General features: G+C 42.8%; 1 protein-coding gene across 5 annotated transcripts in view; it reads left to right on the forward strand.

The window, feature by feature from the left end:
• FRY (FRY microtubule binding protein) overlaps positions 1–23,874 on the forward strand; it is a 430,430-nt gene that overhangs the window by 90,555 nt on the left and 316,001 nt on the right. For 3 of the 5 annotated variants that reach the window (XM_033103871.1, XM_033103873.1, XM_033103872.1), the window contains exons 1-2: positions 11,577–11,662; positions 12,057–12,229. In XM_033103871.1, coding sequence (XP_032959762.1) covers positions 11,592–11,662; positions 12,057–12,229 — 244 coding nt within the window. In that variant the 5' untranslated portion in view covers positions 11,577–11,591. Of the gene's footprint in view, positions 1–11,576; positions 11,663–11,933; positions 12,230–23,874 lie in introns of those variants that run through there. The other 2 variants (XM_033103879.1, XM_033103874.1) reach the window with 2 other exon arrangements.

Here is a 23,874-nt window from a genome sequence, read left to right on the forward strand (position 1 = left end):
GAGTCCCTCAGTTCCTCAGTATCAAATCAAGTCACAGCTAACACAGCCTCACCCCACTCACCCGAACAATATGTGTTCGCCGTGTTTGCCGAGCTTTTCGTTTTCCCCCTCGTAATGCAACTGTACAAATACTTACTTTCAGATCTGGGCACTAACTAAAGTCATGTTGATGTTTCAAAGTGGAAGTAAAATTCTAGATGTTTTCTAGGGAACAGAGGTTCATAGGTATGCCTGTACAGTATGGTCATGTGCATATCACCTCCCAAATGACAGCCCAGACAATACAGGGAACTCTTGTAGTAAAAGATGGAAAGAATTGTATTTCTTATGGTTCCTCTCCTGGAATGGCAGAGGACTTAACATTACTAACAGTTGGTAAATATCATACCATGTTTTTAAATCTGAATTACTAGTTTTTCCAAAATTCTAAAATTTTCCAAAATTCTCACCTGTTTTATTTCTGTAAACTCTGTAGAATTCTCTCTCAAGTAGAAAAGGGGGCTTAGAAAAACCACAGTGGAATTTACTTGTCCTTTCAGATTTATAGTAAGTACAAATAAAGTCCTGACAAAAATAAAGCCGGAGCTGAAGTAGTGGTTCTTTTTGAGACGTTCAGAGGCATTATTGTGGAAAAATGGAAAACCACAAAATCATTTTCATAAATTACTAGTCAAACTTGTACATCTCTGTAAAGACCAGAATGAAACCACAAGAAATCACAGATGGAAAAAAACTGACCTCCCTGATGGATAGCATTTCACGAAGGTGCTGTGATAGCTGATCCTTTGTGGAGAAACTTGCTCAACAACAAGAAAAATGCAGGCTGGTGTAGAACAAAGTAATTACTGACGGAGTGTGAACATTGTTAGCTTCCAGTTATTTTCCGTCAACTTTGAAGACAATCTGTAGAAAAATATAAATTATATATTTGACTTCATTTGCCCCCTTCTAACAGTTGGTGTACACTGAACAAGTAAAAATTTGTATCTTTAGTTGGCTGTGTAAATTATAAAGACAACTCATTGTCTCGTAGTGGACTGCTGAGCCTAATATATACCTGGGGTGCCAAAAAAAAATGTGTGCGCGTGACTTGTATTCATCTTTTGTTACCGGTATATATTGAATATTACAATTTTAATACAGTTTTTTCCTTTCTTAAAATGTGTATACATCTTTTTGGCACCATCTGGATTATTTGAAGTTACTTTTCTTTGGGCCACCTTCTTTAGTGCAGGTGAAAGTAGCTGATTTTGCATCAATCACAAAGCATCCAGGCCTATGCTACTTATAGGGAGGGGGACCTGGAGAGCTGTGAACAGGACTTCAAGGCATGTCACATGCTTGTTCTGGTTTCTCCCACCATGGCTGCTATAGTGCCCGAGGTGGCCATTAACAAATGGCTCCGTGGTCAGGCAGCACTTCACAAACTCTGTTTTGCAGAACATCAGGGCTGAAGGTTACTAATGACTGTTATGCAGAAGAAAGGGGAAAGTTCTGTTTTCAACTAAGCTTGGAAAATGCTGGTTAAACAAAGTTAAGCTTGATTGGGTCTTTGCTGCAAGATTGAAGACCCTTCAGCTTGTCCCTTGCTTGGTGACTCTGCAAGAGAGGGCAAATATTTGCAGGATTTCCTAGACTTTTCTAACCTGGGTGCCCCTCTGTAGCTAGGACTTTCACAGACCTGCTGCTTACAAATGATGGGTTAAAGCACTGACTCAAGAATTTCTGTGAAAACTGGATGTGTGACCCAGGGAAGGGGGTTAGACCAGGGCCCTCAACTGGGGCCCACCTGTGGTTCCTTTGTCCTGTACAGTGTTTTTACAAACCTGAAGCCAGCGTTTACAAATCAGGAGATTTCCACATAAACAGCATGGTTTTTCAAGCTTCTCTTGAAAAATCAGAGGATGAGGCACACTCCCTGGTTTTGGTCGTTCAATCCTCCACAGGCGCAACCCCCAGGGGAGGGGAAACCACGGCCCTTCGGGAGACACGGTTGCCTGGATTATCGCAGTGTCAACCGTCTGTTTTCTTACACCGCGGCCTCACTCACTGTGCGGACAAAGCTCCTGAGAGCAGTTTCCAGGCTCTCGGCCTCACGTGGAAAGGTGCTGGCTCGGGTAGTAGATGGCCATTAGCGGTGGCTAGTTGACCATCAGCTGTAGCTGGTTAGCCAATTAGCCACTGTTATAACTGCCGGGGCTGCGCTGGTTGGTGAGTCGAGAGCAGTTGGTCGGTTGGCAGAAAAACGGACAGCAGGTCGTCCGCCGTGTGAATCCAGCCTCCAGTGAGACGATAGTGGTGTGACTTCCCTACTTATGGCTCCGTGGGTGTTCCTTTTTGGTCTAGCCACATCCTGCGTTCTTATGTGGGGAGCGGGAGCAGAGACCCCGCAGGCCACCCTGCACGACACATGGTGCAGCAAGCAGGGTCTCCGCATGACACACTCACTCAGGAGGCTCTGGAAATACCCCCTGTTCCCTGGATGGATTCACGGGCTGAGAGCCGGTGCTGAGGTTGAGTTTGGTGACTGGTGGATGGCAGGACAATGGAATCTGGAACCAAATGTGCCAAAATGTTGACAGTGGTTGTCTTGATTGGTGAGGTTGTAAAATGTTTTGGAGCCATTTTATCTACTTTTTTGGTGCTTTTTATTTATAGTAAGTGCTCAGCAAATAACAAACATGTATGTCCTTTGTAATCAAAAGAGAGAGTTTAAAAAACACAGCCAAAAAGAACCTGAAATAGGGAATTCTTTTGATATTTAGTTACTATGAAAATGTCTTTTTTTAAATATCGTAAATACTAATAGTACTAATAAGACCTGTAAGAAGGATGAATTTGGTGCCACAAACCAAGCATAGGTCTGCTTCAAGAGATGTCTTAAGATTCTATCTCTTAGCTATACATCATAAATTAATAAAATTTATAGTTATATTTTGTGTGTGGGGGGGTAGAAAGATGTTGGTTTGATATGAAGTTTTGTTTCTGATAATTGGACCTTTCCTAGCTTCTAGAATATGATATAAAATAAATCGCCTTTTCATTTGGAAAATGATTAAAAAAAAATAGAAGGGTAGGTAGGTAGGTAGGTAGACAGACAGACAGACAGACAGACAGATCTTTCTGAGATGATGGGGGAGCCTGGGAGAATTGAAGTGGAGAATTAAGACCCACCTTACTGATGAAGATGTTCCCAAGTTGTGACAAAGTTTCTGGGAAGCTGGCTGGGACTCAATACTGAGTGAACAAACATGGCAGATTAGAAAATTTTGTATAAAACATAGGCATCTGCATTTCGGGTTGGAATTTAATTTCTGGGCGGAGGACAGAAAATTGTGGCTCTTGTCAACACGTGACAGTGGAGATACTTTGCAGGACACCTTTGGAAATTTCTCATTTGATTCAGTTGCTTTTTCCTGGTCATAGAAAATGGCCCAGAAATGCGGGTGGTTAAAGATAAGGAACCAGTGAGAGGGAACACAGAAACAAAAGGAAGAGCCTGGAGGTAGTTGGGAAACGAAGAATCTAAGGTGACATTTTTACGTTACAGATTTTGGTATTAAAGGGGAAGTAGGCTTCGCTGTAATTAGTTACTCACGCAGTTTCTTGGCTGGCCTTAATGTGCTTCCTTCTCTGTAAAGTGGAGATAATGCAGCCCCACACTCATGGGGTAGACGAAATACTGCCTGAGAAATGCTTAGCACAAGCCCTGACAACGGGCAGTGCACAGGACATTACTAGTATCAGCGTTGCTTTAAGAGACTATGTTTTTTGCTACTTTTATGTTGATTTCCAGTTTTATTGGGTTTGATAAGAGAATGTCTCACATAGTGAGACAACATGAAACAAATTGGTATTTGGAGATCTGTTTTGTGGCCTAGTACATGGTCCATTTTTCTGATGTTCTAAATGAATTTGAGAAGGCATTATTTTGGGGCACAGAGTTCTCTGTCCATAGATTGGGCTCTTTAATTGTGATATTTAAATCTATAGTCTTACAGATTTTTTTGTTTGCTTAGTATAATTTTCTGAGAATCTTTACTTTTACTCTTGTATACATAACAAGTATGATAGTAAGATATTTTTAAAAATGCTAACTATACAAAGATAAGTTGGCATTTAAATTGGCCATAAATTGTGAAGTTTTTCCTTGGTCTCTACCTGGGTTTGCACAGAACAGAGCTGTCTCAGTGTGTCAAATTACTGGGCCATAGCAAATGCTTTTCAGTCAATGTGTGATGTCACCTCATCAATCAGTTCAAGGTTAGCTCCAGCTTCAAAGCCACTGAAGGTTTTCATGCTGCCATTTCCACCTGGGAAGTTCAGATAGGATGGATGGTCTGTAGAACAACGCAGTGCCAGAAGCTGGGAGGATTCTGCCAACAAGCTCATTTCGTCCAGCCTGTTGGTGTTGGCAAGGCTGAACCTAGGTCAGCTAAGATCACCTATGTTCTTCCTGATCTTGAAGTTCTTCGGCCCAAAAGATCTCACTGTTTTTCTTGGTAGCTTGTGAGGAAACTGCCTCTTAAGAAATGCCTTTTTCCTCAGAGTTCATTGCAGCTTTTAACTCATTTACTCATTTGTTCGTTCTGTAGTCCCTGTGGCCTGCCCTCCCTCGCAATTCACCGACACAATGAATGGGTTATTGGGAGTGCCAACGTAAACATTCTTTCAGGTGTTCTTGGAGGGTATGCTGCATAAATTAAAAACTAAAGACATAAATCAGGATGAGAGAATTCTTATCTGAGGTGAAAAAGATTCCCAGAACCTTTGGGTATATGTACATGTCTCAGTCTTCATGCACATAATGGACTCAGAAGAATTGTTTCAGTAATTTCTGAATCTGATCAAAGGTACTGGGGGAGGTATAACATTGCTTTTAAAAAAAAGTTTTAAGTTTTAATTTACATGTAATAAACTGCTCGCATTTAAAGTGTACAATTTGATTAGTTCAGTTATATGTATGTACCTACAAATTTGTCACCCCCAACATTTCATCATGCCCCTTGGTCAGCTCTCCTTCCCACCCCTCTACCCCCTCAGCAGGCAGCCACAGATCTGCTCTGTCACTGTAGATTACTTTACATTTTCTAGAAGTTTATATAAATGGAATCATACAGTATGCAGACTTTTTGGTCTGGCTTCTTTCTTTACCAAATATATGCCTTCCAAATGTTTTCTCCCAGCCTGTGACTTATCTTTTCATTCTCTTCACAGTGTCTTTCAAAGAGCAGAAAATTTTTAAATTTTTTTGGAAAATTTCAATTTTGATAAAGTCTAACTTATTTAATTTTTTTATGAACCAGAGATTTTCTCCTACATTTTCTTTTAGAAAATTTATGGTTTTAGAGTTTACATTTAGGTTTGTGGTCCATTTTTAGTTCGTTTTTGCATGTGGTGTGAGTATAGATCCAAGATTGTTTGTTTTTGCATATCTAATTATTCTATCCCTATTTATTGAAAAGACTATCATTTCTCCACTGAATTGCCTTTGCACCTTTGTCAAAAATCGGTTGTCCATTTATATGTAGACCCATTCTGGACTCTGTGCTCTGTTCCCTTATCTTTTTGTCTATCTTTAAGCCAGAACTACATGATGTGATTATTGTAGCTTTATATCCAGTTTGAAATTGGTAGTATTAATCCCCCAACTTTTTTTCTTTTCAAAGGTGTTTTGGCTGTTTGTGGTCCTTTGTATTCCCATGTGAATTTTAGTATCAGTTCGTCAATTTCTACAAAACAGCCTGCTAGGATTTTAATTGAGATTGCAGTGAATCAATAGATTAATTTGGAAAGAACTGATATCTTAACAATATTGAGTCTTCTGACCTGTGAACATGTATATCTCTCTACTTATATAGGTTTTCTGTAATTCCTCTTAGTAATATATTTTTAGTTTTACTGTAAATATCTGTCACATCTTTTGTCAGATTTATCTGTAAATACTACCCTTCCTGCTCTCCCCATACCCCAAACAGAGCCCCACACTTGTAGAAGAAAGCAAGAGCTGGATGTAAGAACCCCAAACAACCAAGTGAAGTCTCCTCTCCAGGATGAAAGGCCTGTGCATTTCAGAAAGTCACTTGTTGAGGTCCAGGATTGGGGAGACCATAGCCGCGTTTAAGTTTGGGGTTTGGGTTGGTCAAACCAGCAGACAGTAAGGAAATAATGGCTGCTATAAATGCTAAAGTTATTTTGTGTTGCATTAAGAGATGCCTAGTGTTTGTGTCGAGGTTACAACTAGCGTTATGATTTCCTGGACAGATCAGCACATCAGAGATGTCCTGTCTAATTCTTCAGCATTTTGAAGAGGGAAATGGACTTATCAGAGGTAATTTGCTAAGCTAGGAGGGGTCGAGAGGCCAGGTGAAAGGAGGAATGCTTGAGGAACTAGGACTAGAAGTAGCCAGGCCTGTTGGGAGTCTAAAGCAATAGCTCAGGAATGAGCTAATAAAGGCGACCACTGGGCAGTGACAGCAGAGCTGCAGGAGATGACACAGATGAATGACGTGTAAGGGGTAAACATGACATCATTCGGGCAGAGTAACTCCAAGGTTTATAGCTTCAGTCACTGGGTGAGTGGTGGTGCCATTGTAGTGAGATCAGAAATTTCAGGAGCTGCAGGTTGGCGAGTGGGGAGCAGATCTGTACATGCTGAGTTCCCTCCAGAAAAGGTTGGGTGTGCAAATGGATATACAGATCTAGCGCCCCACATAGAAGTTGGGGCTGGGGACTGGACTTAGACGTCATCAGCACACAGATGAAAGTTGTAGTCACAGGTGAGAATGACTGATGAACATGTCCCTGCCATCTCAGTTACACCAGGCACTTGTCCACCTGGTTTTGGCAATCACGTTTCTGAGGTTACACTGTCTAGTATTAGACAAAATTTTCAAAAGCTTCAATTCTGTTATGAATGCCAATTGCAGTTCAACCCTTAAACAGAAGAATAAGAAGAAGGACTCTCCGTCTTTCCTCTCATGGACCATATGGGTGTGTCAGCCGTAGTATAGGGAGGAAGGTTTGCTTGTGTTGTACCCTGTCACCAAAATGCTGCACCGCAAGCCCGGAAAAATGTGCCCTTAAGCCCTACCTGAATCTGAGAAAAGGCCAGGCAGTCCTAAGGCATTCTGCTGAGACTTGCAAAATTGAACAATGAGGAATGCAAATGTAAATGAAGTTGAATTTCAAGCCAGTAAGAACTGGTACTAAAGCTTTTTTTAAAAGGTACAGTCTGCATGACATTAAAAACTTGTGTAAGAGTCTGCTTTCGCAAATCCCTGTAGCACAGATTCTGGAATAAATAAAGATGATTCAGGAGAAGGGTTACTTACTGGAGCCAGACTTTTAAAAATATCTTTTTACATTTTGTTAGAAATTACCAAACTGTTTAAAAAGGTTGCAGCCAGTTTCTTTAATACAGATATATGTTTTTTTAAGTAGCTGTCTTCCATATGTTTAATTTGTGGTGGTGTTTAAAAAAATAGAGAATAATGCCAATTTATGTTTTTTCCTTCAGCCCCATTTTTAGGATTGCCCAATGCCTGTACTTTTGCATGATGTAATCTAATATCCTGGTGGGGTTCAGCGCTTGCCATCTTACGGACATTTGGTGTTACATCACATCTTAGTGCCTTTGCACAGGCTCCCCTCATCTGCCTTGTGAACTTGCCCTTCTCCTCTGAAAACCCTTCCCTTACTGTCATCCCCCTCTCCATCGGGAAGAGTTGACCAAATAGTTTTTTTTGTGTCACCTCTGCATGAGAGGTCACTCGGTGTGGCAATAACTAGCTTGTTATAGGTCTGCTCCCTTCCCAATGAATAGGTTCTCGAGAACAGGTTCTTGGACATAGTAGATGCTCAATAAATGGCTTCTCAAAAGAGAAGGAGCGAGGGAAAGAGGGAAAAAAATAGACTTTTAAGGAGCCCCTGAAGAATCTGGGCAGAGGGACCTGAGACATAGAGTGAAATACAAGAGATAATAGTGCCATGGAAGCCAAGGGAACAGAGAATTTTAAGAGCAAAAGGCTGGTCATTTGTGTTCATTGCTATGGAGAACCAATGAGATCAGTACTGAGAAGTCTTCAATGTTTTTAGGAACTAAGGAGATTTCCTTAGCCATAATCACACCCTAGAGAATATTGCACATGTTGGTCCCAACACCTGCAAAGTTGTGTTAGAAATTACAGGTGGTCGGTGACCTCCTGGGCAGGTGTGTCAGTGGGGCATCTTGCTGGTGATAGCCATCGTTCTGACGTGCTATACAATTATTTTTTCCTTGTGGCAAACTGTTTAAAAACTGAATAAAGAATTAAAAACTAAGAAACATCTGCAGGTTTTTTGGTATAGCAATCAGATTGAGATTGGGAAGCTAATTTGGTGAATCCTAACAACCTAAAGTCTTTCTGGTGGACCATTCTTTAGAAGGTGATAATGAGAAAGATGGTTATCGTTGTAAAATTGTACAGTTCTAAACTTGCAGCTTTCTTACAAAAAGCAAATAATTCTGTCATGCTACTTAAAAACTATCAAAATTCACATGGCTGCAAAGTGAGGAAATGTGTTTCTGTGGGATATTTGAACATTCTAAAACAAAGAAGATAATGTCTTATCACCAGAAAGAATGAAATGTTCATGAGACAGTAACATCATTTAATATAAAATACACAACGTCTTGAAGTGTAAGAAAAAATTAGAATAATTCAAAAGAGATTAATATTGGATGTTTAGAAAAATGGAGACCTTTAAAATATAATGATGTTTAAAAAGTACAGGAATAGAGTCAATGGAATTGTAGCAGCTATGTATGATGTAGCTTGGGGGAGGGGCATTATCACTGTGTGAGGGATGTAAATGTCTAACTGTTACATTGTTTTGTACACCTGAAACTAATAAAAAAAAGTATAGGAATAGCAATAGTATAGTATAGTATAGTATAGTCCAGTTATGTATTTAAAGTTACTTAATTATGCTATAAGTTTTGAGAATCTTCTTAGCCCAGAGCCCAATATCATCATTCATATGACTGCCTGAAAAAAATAAAATGAAATTACGCTTTTGGCTGTTTCTAAAGAGAGAGGGGTAGACTTAACATAAAATCTACGAATATTCTCAGTTAGACCAAAGCAAGCTAAATTTTCTGTGGTCGGTTATCATTCATGTTGACGGCCAGTTTAAATATTTTGAAAGGAAAGTTTACTTTTTTTCATGTTCACAGATTTAATACTACTTTTAAATAAATATTGTTCTTTGTTTTCATTGCCTTAAAATTTTTATAATGGCAAATTCAAGTTGTTTCCACTTTTCTCTTTAAAGAAATGTATTTGTTGAGCTAGATTCCTATGTGTTTTTATTCCCTATGAGGGGAGAATGAGTTGGGCAGGAGACAGATTAATTTGAGCATGTCAGGAGCCTTCCAACCTCTTTCACATCATTTAATTTTTAGAGGATCAGGGCATCCAGAGTGCCTCTATCCCAGGGTTGTGTTTTTTTTTCTAATTATAATTTAAGTCTCAGGAAACTGTAATACTTAAATTAAGTGCATTTTAATATGAAAAGCCTCAATATGGATGCTTTATTATTAGAGCAGAAATCTGAATTCTCCTTTTTTTTTTTTTTTGTCACTTTCATCCCATGAACCTAATGACCCACTGACAGCTCGGTGACGTGGGGCGGGCCGAGTCAGGTCAGCTGGACCATTTCTCAGCCCTATAGCTGATATAGGGAATCTGCTAAAAAGCAAGAATTGTTTTTGGAAAACAGGGATAGACTTTTCCATTTCTTTTGGATTTTATGTACATTGAGTAATGCATCGTGGTGTTGTAGTATAAAGCAGGGACTTGACCGTGAGCTCTGGATCCTGTAAACCCTGACTCTCAGCTCTTCTCCCCCATGAGACGCCTGCCTCAGTGCCTCAGTGTGCTCACCTCCAAACAGGGTGATTAGAAGAATCAGTGCGATGATGCGCGTCCGAGGCTCAGCGCACAGCCTGGCGGGTATGAAGCACGCAACAAATGATGGCAGTTACTATAATGCATTCCAGGTACAGAAGTACGCAACTCTGTGCTTCCAGCCAGCCTCGTAAAGACAACGACGAAATTACCCGTGTACGCTATGTGGCTGGACCTGCTGCACACAGTGTGTAACGATCACACCTTTCCTCGGAGACTCCCATTTCACATCACACACAGTTATTTACACCCAGGCTGACACCGTGGATTAGGAAAGAAACAGTCACTGAGGAGCTTGACAATCTCTTGTTGTTGCTGCTGTATTTCTCCCAGTTAGCATCTGATATTTTGTGACTCTACCCTGCTGTGTATTTGAAAATTAAACCTGTTCTTGAGGTTTGGGTTATGGAAATGTCCTTTTTTTTCTATTATTAAGTCATTATCTCGAATTTTAAAAAATACTTTTATTTCTTTACTAGAAAAAATGTATTTTCATTAAGCTAAGGGAGATTTCAAGCAGTCTTGTAGGCTTTTTAACAATAGTTTTGTATGAGCCACTCACTGTTTTGAAAAATCAGGATACATTTCAATTTGGCAAAATAGTTCTAAGTCCTGTGAGGAAAATGGTGTAGGTGTTTCTCAGAATTAGTAAAATAACCCAATAATCTAATTATGTAAATACAGTTGCTGGGTTATAATTGCAACCCTAATGACGTACTAGTTAAAAAAATGCTTTTCTCTTCAGAAAGTTTGAAGACTTGTTGCTGAAGAATAAGACTAGAGAATGAAAGTTCTCAGTGTACAAGTGCACCCTTAATTAGGTAAAGAGACCCAACTCCTACATTTTAATAAACTTGGCCTCCAGGAAGCACAGCAAACAGTGATTTCTGAACTGACCCCTAATTCCTTTATAATGTTCTGTGTGTACTGATCCCAGGCGCTGGGAAGAGAAAAGGCAGATGGTATCTTCTTGATCTTCTGACTCACTGCAGCCAGACAGAACAGGAGAGGTGTGCGAGGGAGAGACGGGGAGGGGAGCTGCAGGGGTAGACCCAGAGGGCACAGCCCTGCGGCGTGCCTAGCTGGAGACAATAAATTAGGGAGTTAGGATTTCTGTAAAAGATGAAGAACAATTTCCACAGAAATAGAGCAAGGGGAAAGGGAACAAAGGACACCAAAAGGCAAACTCTAGAAGAGAGAGAAAATGTGTGACAGGTCAAGGCAGGGATCGAGTAAATGCTGCTTTTCTCAGACCACCAAAGCAATTGACCCTTGTAGTTGAAAGCCAGGCAGAAGCCGCACAAAGATAACAATACCCACTTTGCTGAGTGGAGGCCGTCGTCATTGCCATGGTCGGGCTTATTTGCTAGACCTCTGACCGCGCAGCCAGACAGCTGACCTTTTGGAGCAGCCATCTGCCAGGTAGAGCACAGGATGGAAGGGGCGGGTGCGCAGTGCTCGGTTCCCGGCACTGCAGCTGGTCACACACCCACTGCGGTTCCTTCCTGATCATCACCCACCATCTCCCATCGTCTCCCAGCCAACTTCCAGTCGGCTGCCTGCCAAAGAAGGAATTTAATAGAGACGGATGTGTGTTCTGTGTCTGTAGTTTGGAGCAAAAAGTTATGAGGGCATGTGAAAATGTTTCTCGAACATTTTAAAATCTGTAAGAGTTTGGAACTTAGGAAAAACGAGCCCTACAGTTTGCATAGGTATTCATTCTTAACTAGTGAGTTGTGTTTGCTTTATGGCATTATGCCAATAGAACAGAAATTTCATGCAGCAACCCTTCCCCCCCTTTAATACCGTCTGCGAGAGCACGGACGCGTGTGCCACATCTGCTCAAATTCCCCTAATGATTTTTTGCATCTCTCCTCCCCTGTGCTATTAAGTGTTGAAAGGAGGAGCCTGTTAGTAATTCTACACCTGCTCAAGTGCACGCCTGTCCACTTTGAGCTTCCCAGATAATTGTGGGCCGAGCAGGCAACATCTGAGCCTGGGTGGCTGTGGCCGTGGCCACCACTGGCTTTGGCTTCGCAGATTTTTGTTAAGAGTCTGTAATGCATCTCCTACAATGGCAGTTGATGACAGCAATTTGTATTCCAGAACGAAGAACAAGCTACATTCAACTCAAAATGATTATAAGTCATCAAGACGCAGCAGCCTGCCTCCTGAACTACTCCTAGGACATGACGTTAGAGGAAGACTTCAAAGAAACCATAAAAACTTGGAACCCGTTCACCTGAGGCGCCCGAAAAAGAGACCATCCATATTTCCAGGTAGGAATTGTTTAAACTTATGCCTGCTGGTTCAAAACAAAACCAAACAAGGACTGTATTTCATTTGTTACAATCGGCTGTGTTACATTTAAAATTAGGATACTTTTCAGAGCTTACTTAAAGTAACCAAAGCAACATGTTTGAATGCAAAAAAAAAAAAAGTGTTTCTTTGATCAGAAAGCACCCCTTCTTATTTCTTTTATTCTCTATTTGTGGTCATGGCTTTAAGGGTCAGTCATTAGGCAGCTGTTTTATTACTAGTCAGGAACAGCGTGGCTGGCAGGCCTGAAGAAGTCCATGTGTCTTTCATTCTCTGGCATATTTTCTTTATTTTGCAAGATGATTGGATTGTTGAGCGAAGCTGACGTTTGTGTGCCCCAGAAATTAACACCATTAAGTACTCAAATGCATGCTTCAAATTCCTGTCTTGCCTCAGAGCCTGAAACCATTTGTAGAAAAGTGCTGGGTTAAACAATGTGGATGGGGAAATGTATGCGAGCTCGGAGGACTCTTGGCTTTTACTCCTGATGAAGGGACTCGATGCCTGCTTTAGATGTCCGTGCCTGGGTCTTACAGACGTGGGGACTGGGGCTGGTGCCTGTGGCAGTGAACCCTACCTGAGGGGTCACTCAACGGAGAGTGGACAGTATTTCGTCAGTTTGATTTCAATATTATTTGTGTGGGAATTTCTGGTAGAAAGTGCAAGTGGCCTTTTTATTGTGATTAACTGATTTATTAGTCTTTATGGAGGACAGATTAGACCTAACTGCTGAGAGCTAACTCAATCGTAGAAGAAAAGGAAAGAATAATCCAATCAGGTTTTACTTCATAAAAATGATGTTGATTCCTCTGACAGCTGAGTCTTTATATTGCTTTAGGAAATAGCTAGGAGGTAGTTTAGAAAATGGTATTGAAGGCCACAAGCTGAAAATGACATTTCTTAAGGAAGCTGTTTTCGTGAGTTTCTTCTTCGTTCAGTGATGGTCAGAGGGGTCAAACTCCTGTGCAGGAAAAAGCCAAGCACAGACCAGAGGGGGCCAGGTGGGCGGGTGTGAGAGTGCCGGAGCAGCAGGAAGGGCTGATGGGATAGGAAAAACGCTGTCGGGAGGAGACGTACGTGTCTAAAGTACCTGAAAAACACAGTTGCTTTCTGCCTGTTCTCTTCAGTCTGCATGACAAGCATTTTTTGTTGAGCTGGTTCCCTAGCACATCTTCACAAACCTTCTCCCAGACCTGTTCTTCACCTGCTTTACTCTTTCTTTTCTTCCTTTATTATTTGGGTTGATATATCTGGATCTATGCATGCTATGATTCTCCCAGCTTTTCTCCACCAAGGACATGCCCCCGGCCCCCCGCCTCTTTCCTGAGGGCTTCTCTCCTTTCCAAACAGCCAGATCCCAGGACTCCTCACCTCCACCAGCCACAATGCCCATTTTGCCCTCTCTGTCTACCAGGTGATCTAGCTCTGGGCTGTGTGCTACAGTCACAGAATTGTGAGAAGACCTCTTAGCTGGGACCTCACACAAGTTATCCTTCCTAGATCTTGAATTGTCATAATGAATGTGACACGGTGGAGTGTGAGAGAGCACTGAACTTATGGGAACAGAATTCTGGACTAGATTGTGTCCCTAAATGGCTGTGTGTTTACAGAGTTACCTCACTGACCCCTGTGACCTTCAAGCACATTACTGGTTCCTGCCTATTTCTGCCCCACCCCCACCTCGCACCCCTTCCTTGGGGACAGCAACAGGAGATGGCTCTTACCTTCCTCCTCCCAACTCTCTGCCAGGGTCTCCAACTGACACATAAGAGTCACCTGCCCAAAGTTTGAACACCCCTGGCTGCTTGATTTCTAAATTCTCTTTCAACGAAACCTCAACTCCATTGTCACACAGGTTGCATGTACTTGTTTTTACAATGGAAATGCCACAGGCTGCAAATCTTACCTCAGCTCCTACACATCAACTGAAAACAGAAATACACAGACTGGGAGAACCATTCCCATTATATTTTGCTTCGTAGTTGCACATAAAAAAGAGAGAGCATGTGGGACCTGAGGAAGAGAGAAATGAAGGCACAGCTCAAAATTAACAATTGGTAAAACGAGGGCTCAGACCGGGTCTTTGGACCCCAGCATTGAAGCTACTTCCCTCTGCTAAGCTGGTCTCCACTGTCATCTGTATCCCTTGTCCGATGAGATCCAGGACATGTGAACATGTCGTTGTCCCAACATGCATTCACTCAGACCCTTACACACCCCCAGACAACTTCGTCCATCTCAGGTCTCACATTTCCATTCCCACACCGAACAACTGATTGCTTGATCAAGTCATTCATTCATTCATGAAATATTCCTTTTGTTCTGCGCAGTGTTAGGGATAGACCTTGGAGAATCCAGCTATATATCTCTCCTGTTCTTATCCCTCATTTCCCTCTGAGAGCCGTCTCACACTGTGGACAGTTACACACCCAAAAAGCAAATCTGTTTGTTTCACTCTCTTGCTTAAAATTCTTCAGTGGTTAGCACTGCTCCTAGGATAAAGTTCAGACTCCCTCATGTGAAGTGCAAGAGGCCGCCTAATCTGGCTGCCGCTTCCGCCCCAGCCCCTCTGTCAGCACGCCCCCCCTCCGCTTCACAGCCCCAGCCCATCTCACCTGCTCCACTGGGCAGGTGCTCTATACCGACCTGTTTCACCTCACTAATCCCTGCCTTGGGTGTCAGGTGTCAGCTCAACTGCCCTTTTTCTGGAGGTTTTCCTAAACTCCACGTCGGGGCTGCTTCAGTCTGTGTCCTCATAGCACCGGTGCTTTTTCCTATCACAGCACTTGTCACACTGCACTGTAAATGTCTGTTTACTTGCCTGTATCTCCCAGTAGCCAGTGAGCCAGGGCCCGTATCAGCCTTGTTAACCATTGTATCCCTAGTACTGTCACAATGCCTGGCACGTAGTACATGCTCAATCAATATTTATTCAATTGACTCATGTTGCCCTGAACTGAATTAACTCTTGGCATGCCTTGTATGCTCTGCCTTCTTCCTGATTGTGTTCATGCTATGCTCCGTCACCCCCCACCACACACACACACACACACACACACACACACACACACACACACACACCTGCATTCCTGCTATGCCCTTTCTTCCATTCTCCACCTGGGCTCGGGCCCCAGTTCAAGTCTCCTACTGTGTAGCAGCACCGGTCTTCTTCCTCTGGCTCCTGGGTTCTCCTCTGTGCCCACCACCTGTTTGGCCTCAGCACCACATAAAGCTCCAAGAAAGTGTCCTTCCTGGGACTGTGTCTGTTGCCTTAGGTTGCGCTTGGGGTCAGTGGTCACTCTGTTACTTTGTGGCAACTACTGTTTTTGTTAAAAAATAGGGACTATATCTTACATGTCCTTCAATGGCCCAACTGTCTAGGAGGGGGAATTGCACACAGTAGGTGTTTGGTCAACATCGGGCGGCTCATTAACTAATTGGCTGTGAAGCTGTGTCCACCCTGTAGGGCCGGAGTTGGCAATAGGAACGACTTGGCAGACAGACTGTCAAAGGGGAAGGTCTTTATGCTGATGTCCCTTTATGCTGATATAAGAATTCCCGGGAAATGCAGGTAACCCTTGTCTCAGTGTGTAACTCATTCGTTGAAAAATGTAGCAGCATTCTTCCACATGCCAGGAACTACTCTGGACCTCAGGAAGAGAGCAGAGGGTAAGACACTTCCCGGTCTGGGCTGATGGGAGAGAATTTTACTAGCAGGATGCTTGCATATTGTGCAGCTCAGTAAGTACTTCTTGAATAGAGGAGTGAAGGAACACCATCCTCACAGCAACGAAGCATCAGAAAAACCCAATATATTTAAAAATCATATTTATACAAAAACATCAAAAACTGACAATTTCTCTTGCATTAAAAACCTCAACAATGGAATGCTCCTTTGAGTTCTCCAGCCTTGGGTCTCACGAAGCCAGGTGTTAATAGTGATGAAAGAATTCCAGCAGCTCCATCACGGTGGGCTCATCCCAGCTACAGAAACAAAGGGAAGAGAGAGTCACGTGGTCCTGACACATGCCACCTCTACCAGCACGTGGGATTGAAATCAGCACCACCTGCACATGGAAGAAAGTGGGGCTCAGGTGCCAGGTGTGATGGCTTGTTACTCAGCACTCTTAAGCCAGCCAGCGGTCAGTTGAATCAGCCAGTCCTTGAAACTAGCCTGATTTTACAGTCGTCTGTTGTGAAAAGCACAGAGCCATCTGCTTGGAGAAACAGGCAGCCCCGTGGACTTCCTGGTTGCGTAGTCAGGGGACGGGCGTGATGGGGACTGCTCAGGCCAGGGGATGTGGGGAGCCCTGGCCAGGACTCGCGTGGCAGATCCAGCGCCATGTGGGCTCACCTCTGCTCTCTTTTTAACAGTTTTGTTCTAAAGGCTTTTTTTTTCCAAATCCACAATTTTAAAAAATGATATAAAATCATTATTTTTACAGTCAGACAGATGGCAAGCATTTCTAAAGTAAAACTACTTTTTTCTTTTTCTCATGTGTGGGTTTTTATTAGAAACACAGGGTCGTCATTAGAACACTGGCGGCTCCATGTTTTCTGGCCTCCTCCAGCGCCGCCAGAAGGAGACTGTCAGGATGGGTGGTTGGGTTCCGGCTTCATCCTGAGAGCCCGCTGCAGGCACAGGAAACACTGGGCTTAAGCACACCTCCTCCAGGGCTCTGGAATTCTGGCATTCCCGAATCCCACTGACTAGTGCATTTGGTGACATTGGCGGGTCTCACGGGACATGGGGAACTTGGTCAGGGCCTCCCTGGAGACGCGCTGTGAGAAGAGTGCTTCCTGGGATGGTATCCAGTTGTGACAGGCTGTGCTTGGGCTCAGTGGGTCCACTTTGTGACGACAGGAACCGTTTTCATACACCTGGGATTCCCCAGGGCACTCACCACAGGCTTTCTATACGCTAGGTGCTTAAGAGGTGGTGACATAGGCAGGCAAGGTAAAGACATGCGAGAATAAAGGTGTCAGGACCACTCTGTGGGCCACGCCCCGGCCAGGGTTTGAACCTCTTCTCTCATGAAAGGATTTCAGCCAATGAATGTCACAGAGTGAGTAGCCATCTCATAACTGGGTGCAAGCTCTGGGCCCAGTCTTCCTAAAAATGTAACCTAGGACAAGTCACTTGGCCCCTCAGACCAGTTCTGCAGGTTGTACCAAATGCAAACGAGATAACGCATGACGACAAAATGATGAACAACTTGGATTAACTGCGTTCTCTTGGTCTTTGGTGGCATTAAAGGTTTTGTTTTCATAATTAGTACCTTTTCTTTTAATGGGTGGGTAGTGGGTATAATTGTAACACCCTGCAAATCTTAATGGTTGGAAAGTTATTTGAAGTTGCTAATTGGACCCTTTGCTAATGCAAATTCTATCTAATGAGATGCCACGAAAAGACCCATTCATTTTAATTTTCTCATAGAAGAGAATGACATGGAGACTTCTTCGTAATATAAGTCTCCATGTGTTTTCTCAACATGAGTCGTTGGACTGGAGTATTGTCATGAAAAGCCTCTGAAAATTGTTCACTATTAGGACCATCAATATCTGTGTTTTATAAACTTAGTGGTAGCCTTGCTGTGTTTGATATTTTTGCCTAATTTTCTCTGCTGTCGGTCTTGTTTTTGGAAATTCAGCCCTTAAGCTTTTCTTTGAACTAAAACTTAGAATAGGAAGGTAACTGGTCTGCACTTATGATTTTTAAAAATAGCTTATATATGAGATTGTAAATGAATTCCCCACTTCAAATTAATCTTTTAAAATATGTAGTGTTTAGACAATGAAAACTTTTGAAAGTCAGCATTTAACATTTTAATTTAAAATAGTCATTGCGTTTCTTACTCAAAAATACGATGCAACAAAAACCTAGGTATCCTGTTTACTTAAGTAGCCAAATTTATTAATTGGACAAGTTTATTCAGGGGGATGAAGTTTTGTTCACGTTTTGCTTTGTTTTCTAAAAAGAAATGAAAACAAACTGAATGAGGCTATTAGTGGAAATCCAGTTACTTCTAATGAAACAAAAATACTAATACTCTAATATATGCAGATTTACAAGCAAAGGGGAGTATGTTTTTACCTTTGTACAGGGACCGTGAGCCCAGCATAAGAAGGAAGCATTAGATTTACATCTCAACTTCAGGCTTTTCTCCTTGTCATTAAAAAAAAGAAAAAAGGAAAAAAATACAGGGCTCTGAATCAGGACGTACTATATCAGTGTATGGGGAGGTGGCTTAATCACTTCTGACCTCAAAGCAATTCATTTCCTTTGTTGATCTATACTAAATGTATAATTTTACTGGCTTGAGATCCCAAACCATTCTTCTTCCCATTCTTAAAAAATGCTCTAAGTATGTATTTGCATATACACTATGAAAATATTATGTATTTTTGCATCCACATAATTTCATATTTACTAAGTATACTTCGGTGATGCTTTTTAAGCATTTTAGGTGCCTGCATAAATAACGTACTTTTAACAAATATTTCAGAGGAAATGGCCATTTGGTGACTCAGTTGTGAAAGAAATGACCATATCCCAATATTCTTTTGCTTCAGAAGTTTTAGGACTCTCTAAAGAATGTGTGCCTTAAAAATTTAACTAGAATACCTCCAGCTTCTCTTTAAAATCTTGAAAAACAGATTTGAGAATGGGGTTACAAAAAGGTGAATGAGTAGCCACTTTTAGGTGACATACACGTAAAAACTCTCATCACAAGGTGGTCAGAGTAGTTTCTAGTCACCATTTTAAGCCTTCCCATCCTAAGTGGGGAGTGCGTTTATGTTATCATGCTGAACAACTGAGTGTCAGATGTACCGTAGAGCACGCTGGGAGCTGAGAGCAGAGATGGAGGGTGCACCTAATGGTGCGTACTTGTGTCATGAGGTCAGACGTACAGCTGGTGCTCCTCAGCTATAAAATCACACACCTCTCTCCCACATGGAAACTTCAGGAAGACTGAAGTCATCTTCCTGGATAATCAATACGGGATGGCTTTTTAGAGTCATTATGGGAAAGAAAGATACAATTGAAAGAAACATTTTTAAGTATCAAAATATGTGCCCAAAGATAAATGGAAGATATACTTGAGAAAGGCTACAAATCTATTCAACAAAAACATAAACTATCTTGCTGAGTGTTTTTTAGGTGAAAATACTGTGCAAGGGCTGGTTAAGATACTGATTTGGTACACAGTAATTTGTCCTCATATCTAATTTTTTAGTAGGAGAGCAGGGGACATGAATTTGGACTTTCAAGTTTCTATAGCAACCAGTATGTAAGCCTCCCTGTTGCACTAGCCAATGGCAGTACTTACTGACACCAGGTCGTCTGGCACAGAAGCCCTACTTGGCAGTGGATTTGCCTACAAATCCCAGGGGACCTCCATTGTGCCACCCCACTTCTCAGGGTTTCTTTGCTGGAGGCCGGTTACTTTTTGTAATTTGTGCCTCTTTTCTGCACCCTGTAGCAAATAGCTAAGTGGGAAAGGGTCGTAAGTCGAATGTCCCTCCCCAAAGGCCCAACTCAGGAAGGGTTTTTTTTTTTTTAATTAAAGTTTATTGGATTGACAACTGTTAGTAAAGTTACATAGGTTTCAGGTGTACAATTCTGTATCACATCATCTATAAATCACGTTGTGTGTTCACCACCCAGATTCAGTTCTCCTTCCATCACCATATATTTGATCCCCCTTACCCTCATCTACCACCCCCCCACCCCCCTTACCCTCTGGTAACCACTAAACTATTGTCTGTGTCTATGCGTTTTTGTTTCTCATTTGTTTGTCTTGTTCTTTTGTTGTTTTTGGTTCATATACCACATATCAGTGAAATCATATGATTCTCTGCTTTTTCTGTCTGACTTATTTCACTTAGCATTATAATCTCAAGATCCTAAGGTTGTCTAATCTTTTGAGATTTTTCAAACTCCTGTGTAACTAAGGGAATATTAATTTATCAATTTAGGGCATTTGTTCTCAATCAACATGTAAATACCGAATTATTGGAGGAGCTTTCTCAGAATCCATAGGTACTGGCACTGGAGATTTGATTTAGTAAGTGTAGGCTGGGCCAGGCTTCTAACTGCGTGGTGAACGTTTTCCCCAGATACATATGACATTTGTCCCATCTCTTGGTCAAGAACTATTGATGTAAAGGAACCAGAAAAAACCCTCAATGATTGGAGTTCTTCTTAAGCTCTTCCATGTTGCACATGCAGGAAGCAGGAGGCAGCTATTTATGGCCGGCCCCATCCCGGCCTCTTGTGTCACCCAGTCCCCTCCCACTCACACACCAGCCACCACCAATCTCAAAGGTCAGCGTGTTCTTGGGCAGGAGGACAACCTGTGTTTTGTCTCCTGATGGTGCCGGATTTGAGTTCCATTCTGTACAGGCTTCCTGCTGGTTCCCACTTGTACTCTCACGAGGCAGACAGATGGCAGAGGCCGAGCCCACGAGTCTGCAGGTCTTGGTTCTGAACCCCCCACCCCAGAACCTCAGGGTGAAATACTAGCACTCTCTCTGCCGCCTCTTGACCAGTGTTTTCCATGGTAACAATGTGCTATGGGCTGAATGTTTGTGCCCCACCGCCCCGTTCATGTGAAAGCCATACCCCCAACTGGATGGTGTTAGGAGGTAGGGCTTTGGGGAGGCAGTTAGCCCATGAGGGTGGGCCCCTCGTGATGGGATCAGTGCCCTTCTGAAGAGACACTAGAGACTTGCTCTGCCCTGGGCCCTGTGAGGACGTCAGGAAAGATGGCCATGTGCAAACCGGGAGGGGAGCTCTCAGTGGGCATGGACGTGGCGGCCCCTTGGTCTGAGACTTCCCGGCCTCCAGAGCTGTGAGAAAGAAATGTCTGTGCGGTAGCTTGTTACAAGTATGGCAGCCTGAATGGGCTGAGCCCCAGTGCTTGTTAGAGGCAGCCAATTGGGTGAAGGAGAGACATTTTGGGTCCTTAAAAACAGAGCTCTCCAACAATACAAGTAATATGGGAAAATATAGATTTCCAATGAATAAAAGTTAGGGAATATCATAGATGATACTTAGTGCTGCACAGAAGCTGCAGTAGGCAGAACTAGGGTGAGCCGTAACTACTTATTTTCTCTGGTCATTGACTCACATCCACCCAAAATAAAGAGCAGTTGAGCAATTTCTCAAACGAAATATTGCCAAAATGTACTTTTAACAACGATGCCATAAACCGCTATGTAACTATTTAAATAGAGGCTATGCAGTTTGGGAAGATTGAAAACCTCCCAAAGCGAGGGCCTTGCATGTTGTCTTAATTTCTGCCGAATTAGAAAGGGCTTTGCTGTGTCAGATGTCCCCATGCCGTTCGGTCCTTAACAAAACGTAGGTGACTGAGATCTGCGTGCTTAGCTGATCTGTATATTCTAGGGGCAACAAACCAGCTCTGGTTCTATAGCCAACAAGCTGACATGCACAGACTGGATGGGCAGGAGGAGAGCAGCCGTCCGCACCAACAGCCTTTGCAGATGGCCTCCAATCTGCCTCCATGGGGCGGGGGGGGGCGCAGTGTGATCCCATTACACTTCGTGCTGAGGAAGGACTGAATGGCATGGGCACATCTCAAACTCAAAGCCTGCAGAGGAAACCCATCCGGAATTTGTCCAATGTGCTCAGCAGAGGGAGCCTAAAAAAATAATTTAAAAAAAATACAACCATAAGAAAATAATGGGACACCTACCTCCACAGTCCCCTCCCACAGTGAGGAATATGTATGTGGTTTTTATCTTTGAAATGTTACTGGTATGGATGGGGCAAGATTACTTGCAGATACAGCACTGAGTATGGTGCTTGTCTGTGGGAAGTGGGGAAGCTCCGTAAATGTCACCTGGTGGTTAGGACACAGTGGAGTATGAGTGTGATCGGTGTTTACTTGATACGTAATGATTTCCTCTTTGAAAGATTCTTTTAAAGTTTCCAAACATTGAAAATAATGATGAGTTAACAGGAGATCGAATAGGAAGTAGAGGGTTTCTGTTTCATCTTCCCCCCTAATGGCAACAAGGGATTATATATCTCTGTACCCAACCACTGCCTCTCTGGGGATGTATAGGAAAGTGGAGCGGTGAGGGGTGGGGGTGGGGGAAAGAGAGGGAAGGGGAAGAGAGAGCGAGGGAGTGGGGAGGGGAGAGTGAGGAGGGAGAGAGGGGAGGGGAGGAAGGGAGAAAGGGAGAGAGAGAGAGACAAAGGGAGGGAGGGAGGGAGAGACAGACAGAGGGAGACATGGAGGGAGAGGGAGAGAGAGAGGGAAGGAGGGAGAGAGACAAAGACAGAGGGGGAAAGAGACAGACAGAGAGAGAGACATGGAGGGAGAGAGGGAGGGCAAGGAAGAGGGGGAGAGAGAGAGAGAGAAGCCCCAGAGTCGTGGACTTCTTATCACACTCCTCCTCGGAAAGGCTCCCCAGCTCAGTCTGCACTTTATTGCTCTAAAACAATGTTAGGATCTAGTTCAATTGTATTTGGGCAGCAGAGAGAGACATTAAACATGAAATTCTGATGTTCGGATAGAGTCCAGCGCTGCATGTTGCTTTCATTATGTTTGAATATACGGTGTATGAAAAATGGACTTGAAAATCCAGCACTCTTTCAGGATTACAGTAGAGTTGTATTATATATTTATAATTTTGCTTCTTCAAAGTGTAGATGTTTGCGATTAATAAACACTATAAAATAGGTTAATATGCATAAAATTTGTGCTCAAAATAGAGATTGCTCAGCCGACTGGCCTGCCACCCCTTCCCGGGTCCAAATCTCCCGAGCTGTGAGGTAGTGATCTCACCACACACACTGTTGTGTGCTGCCCACTGCTGAGTGGATAGCGGTGACATCTGTCTAAATGTGGCAGAAGAAACTGTCACATCATTTAAGACTTAAAATAAGTTGCCATGAGTTTTATCCAAAGTGAATATGATTAGGTGAGAAGCGTACCTCACTTGCAAAATATTTTAATATCATTATTGGGAAAGTAGGGAGAGCTACACCCATTTTTAAGTCATGTCGATTCATCAAGCTTGGGTCTTGCCAGTTCTGGGTATCAGTGAGTGTTCCAGTTTTCAGTCATGACTGTTGCCATTTTAATTCAATGATAAGGCATCTTAGGGAACCTATGGCATTTCTTCAAAAGTTGAATTCTTGATTCCCTCCTAATGACGAATCTTACAGAGAGGTGCCTTTGAGTCCTGGGGATTTGCTATTTTTTCAGAGCTCAAACTGCAAAACGTGCTTAGAGGTCATGCTGTTGAAGAGCCCAGACGAGAAATTAAGCTACTGGCGGGCAGCACAGTGCAGGAGACAGACTCACTGAACGACGGCTCGAGCAGGAATCATAGAGAGCATCTCATTCAAGCCACTCATTTTGCAGAGAAGGAAAGACAGACCTGCGCAGACAGCTGACATCCAGGGCTGCTTGCTTCCCTGTTGAACCTTCATGAGACCATCACAGAGACCGAGTTGAAGGGCCTCTGGGTCGTTTTTTGTAAACATAGAAAGTGAGGAGAAAAATGACACCCACAGCTTTCCCTGTGGGTCCCACAGGCACGTGACCCACCGGCCAGTCTGTGTTTA

This window comes from Rhinolophus ferrumequinum, chromosome 4 (assembly GCF_004115265.2).
Source record: "Rhinolophus ferrumequinum isolate MPI-CBG mRhiFer1 chromosome 4, mRhiFer1_v1.p, whole genome shotgun sequence".
NCBI classification, from domain to species: Eukaryota; Metazoa; Chordata; class Mammalia; order Chiroptera; family Rhinolophidae; genus Rhinolophus; species Rhinolophus ferrumequinum.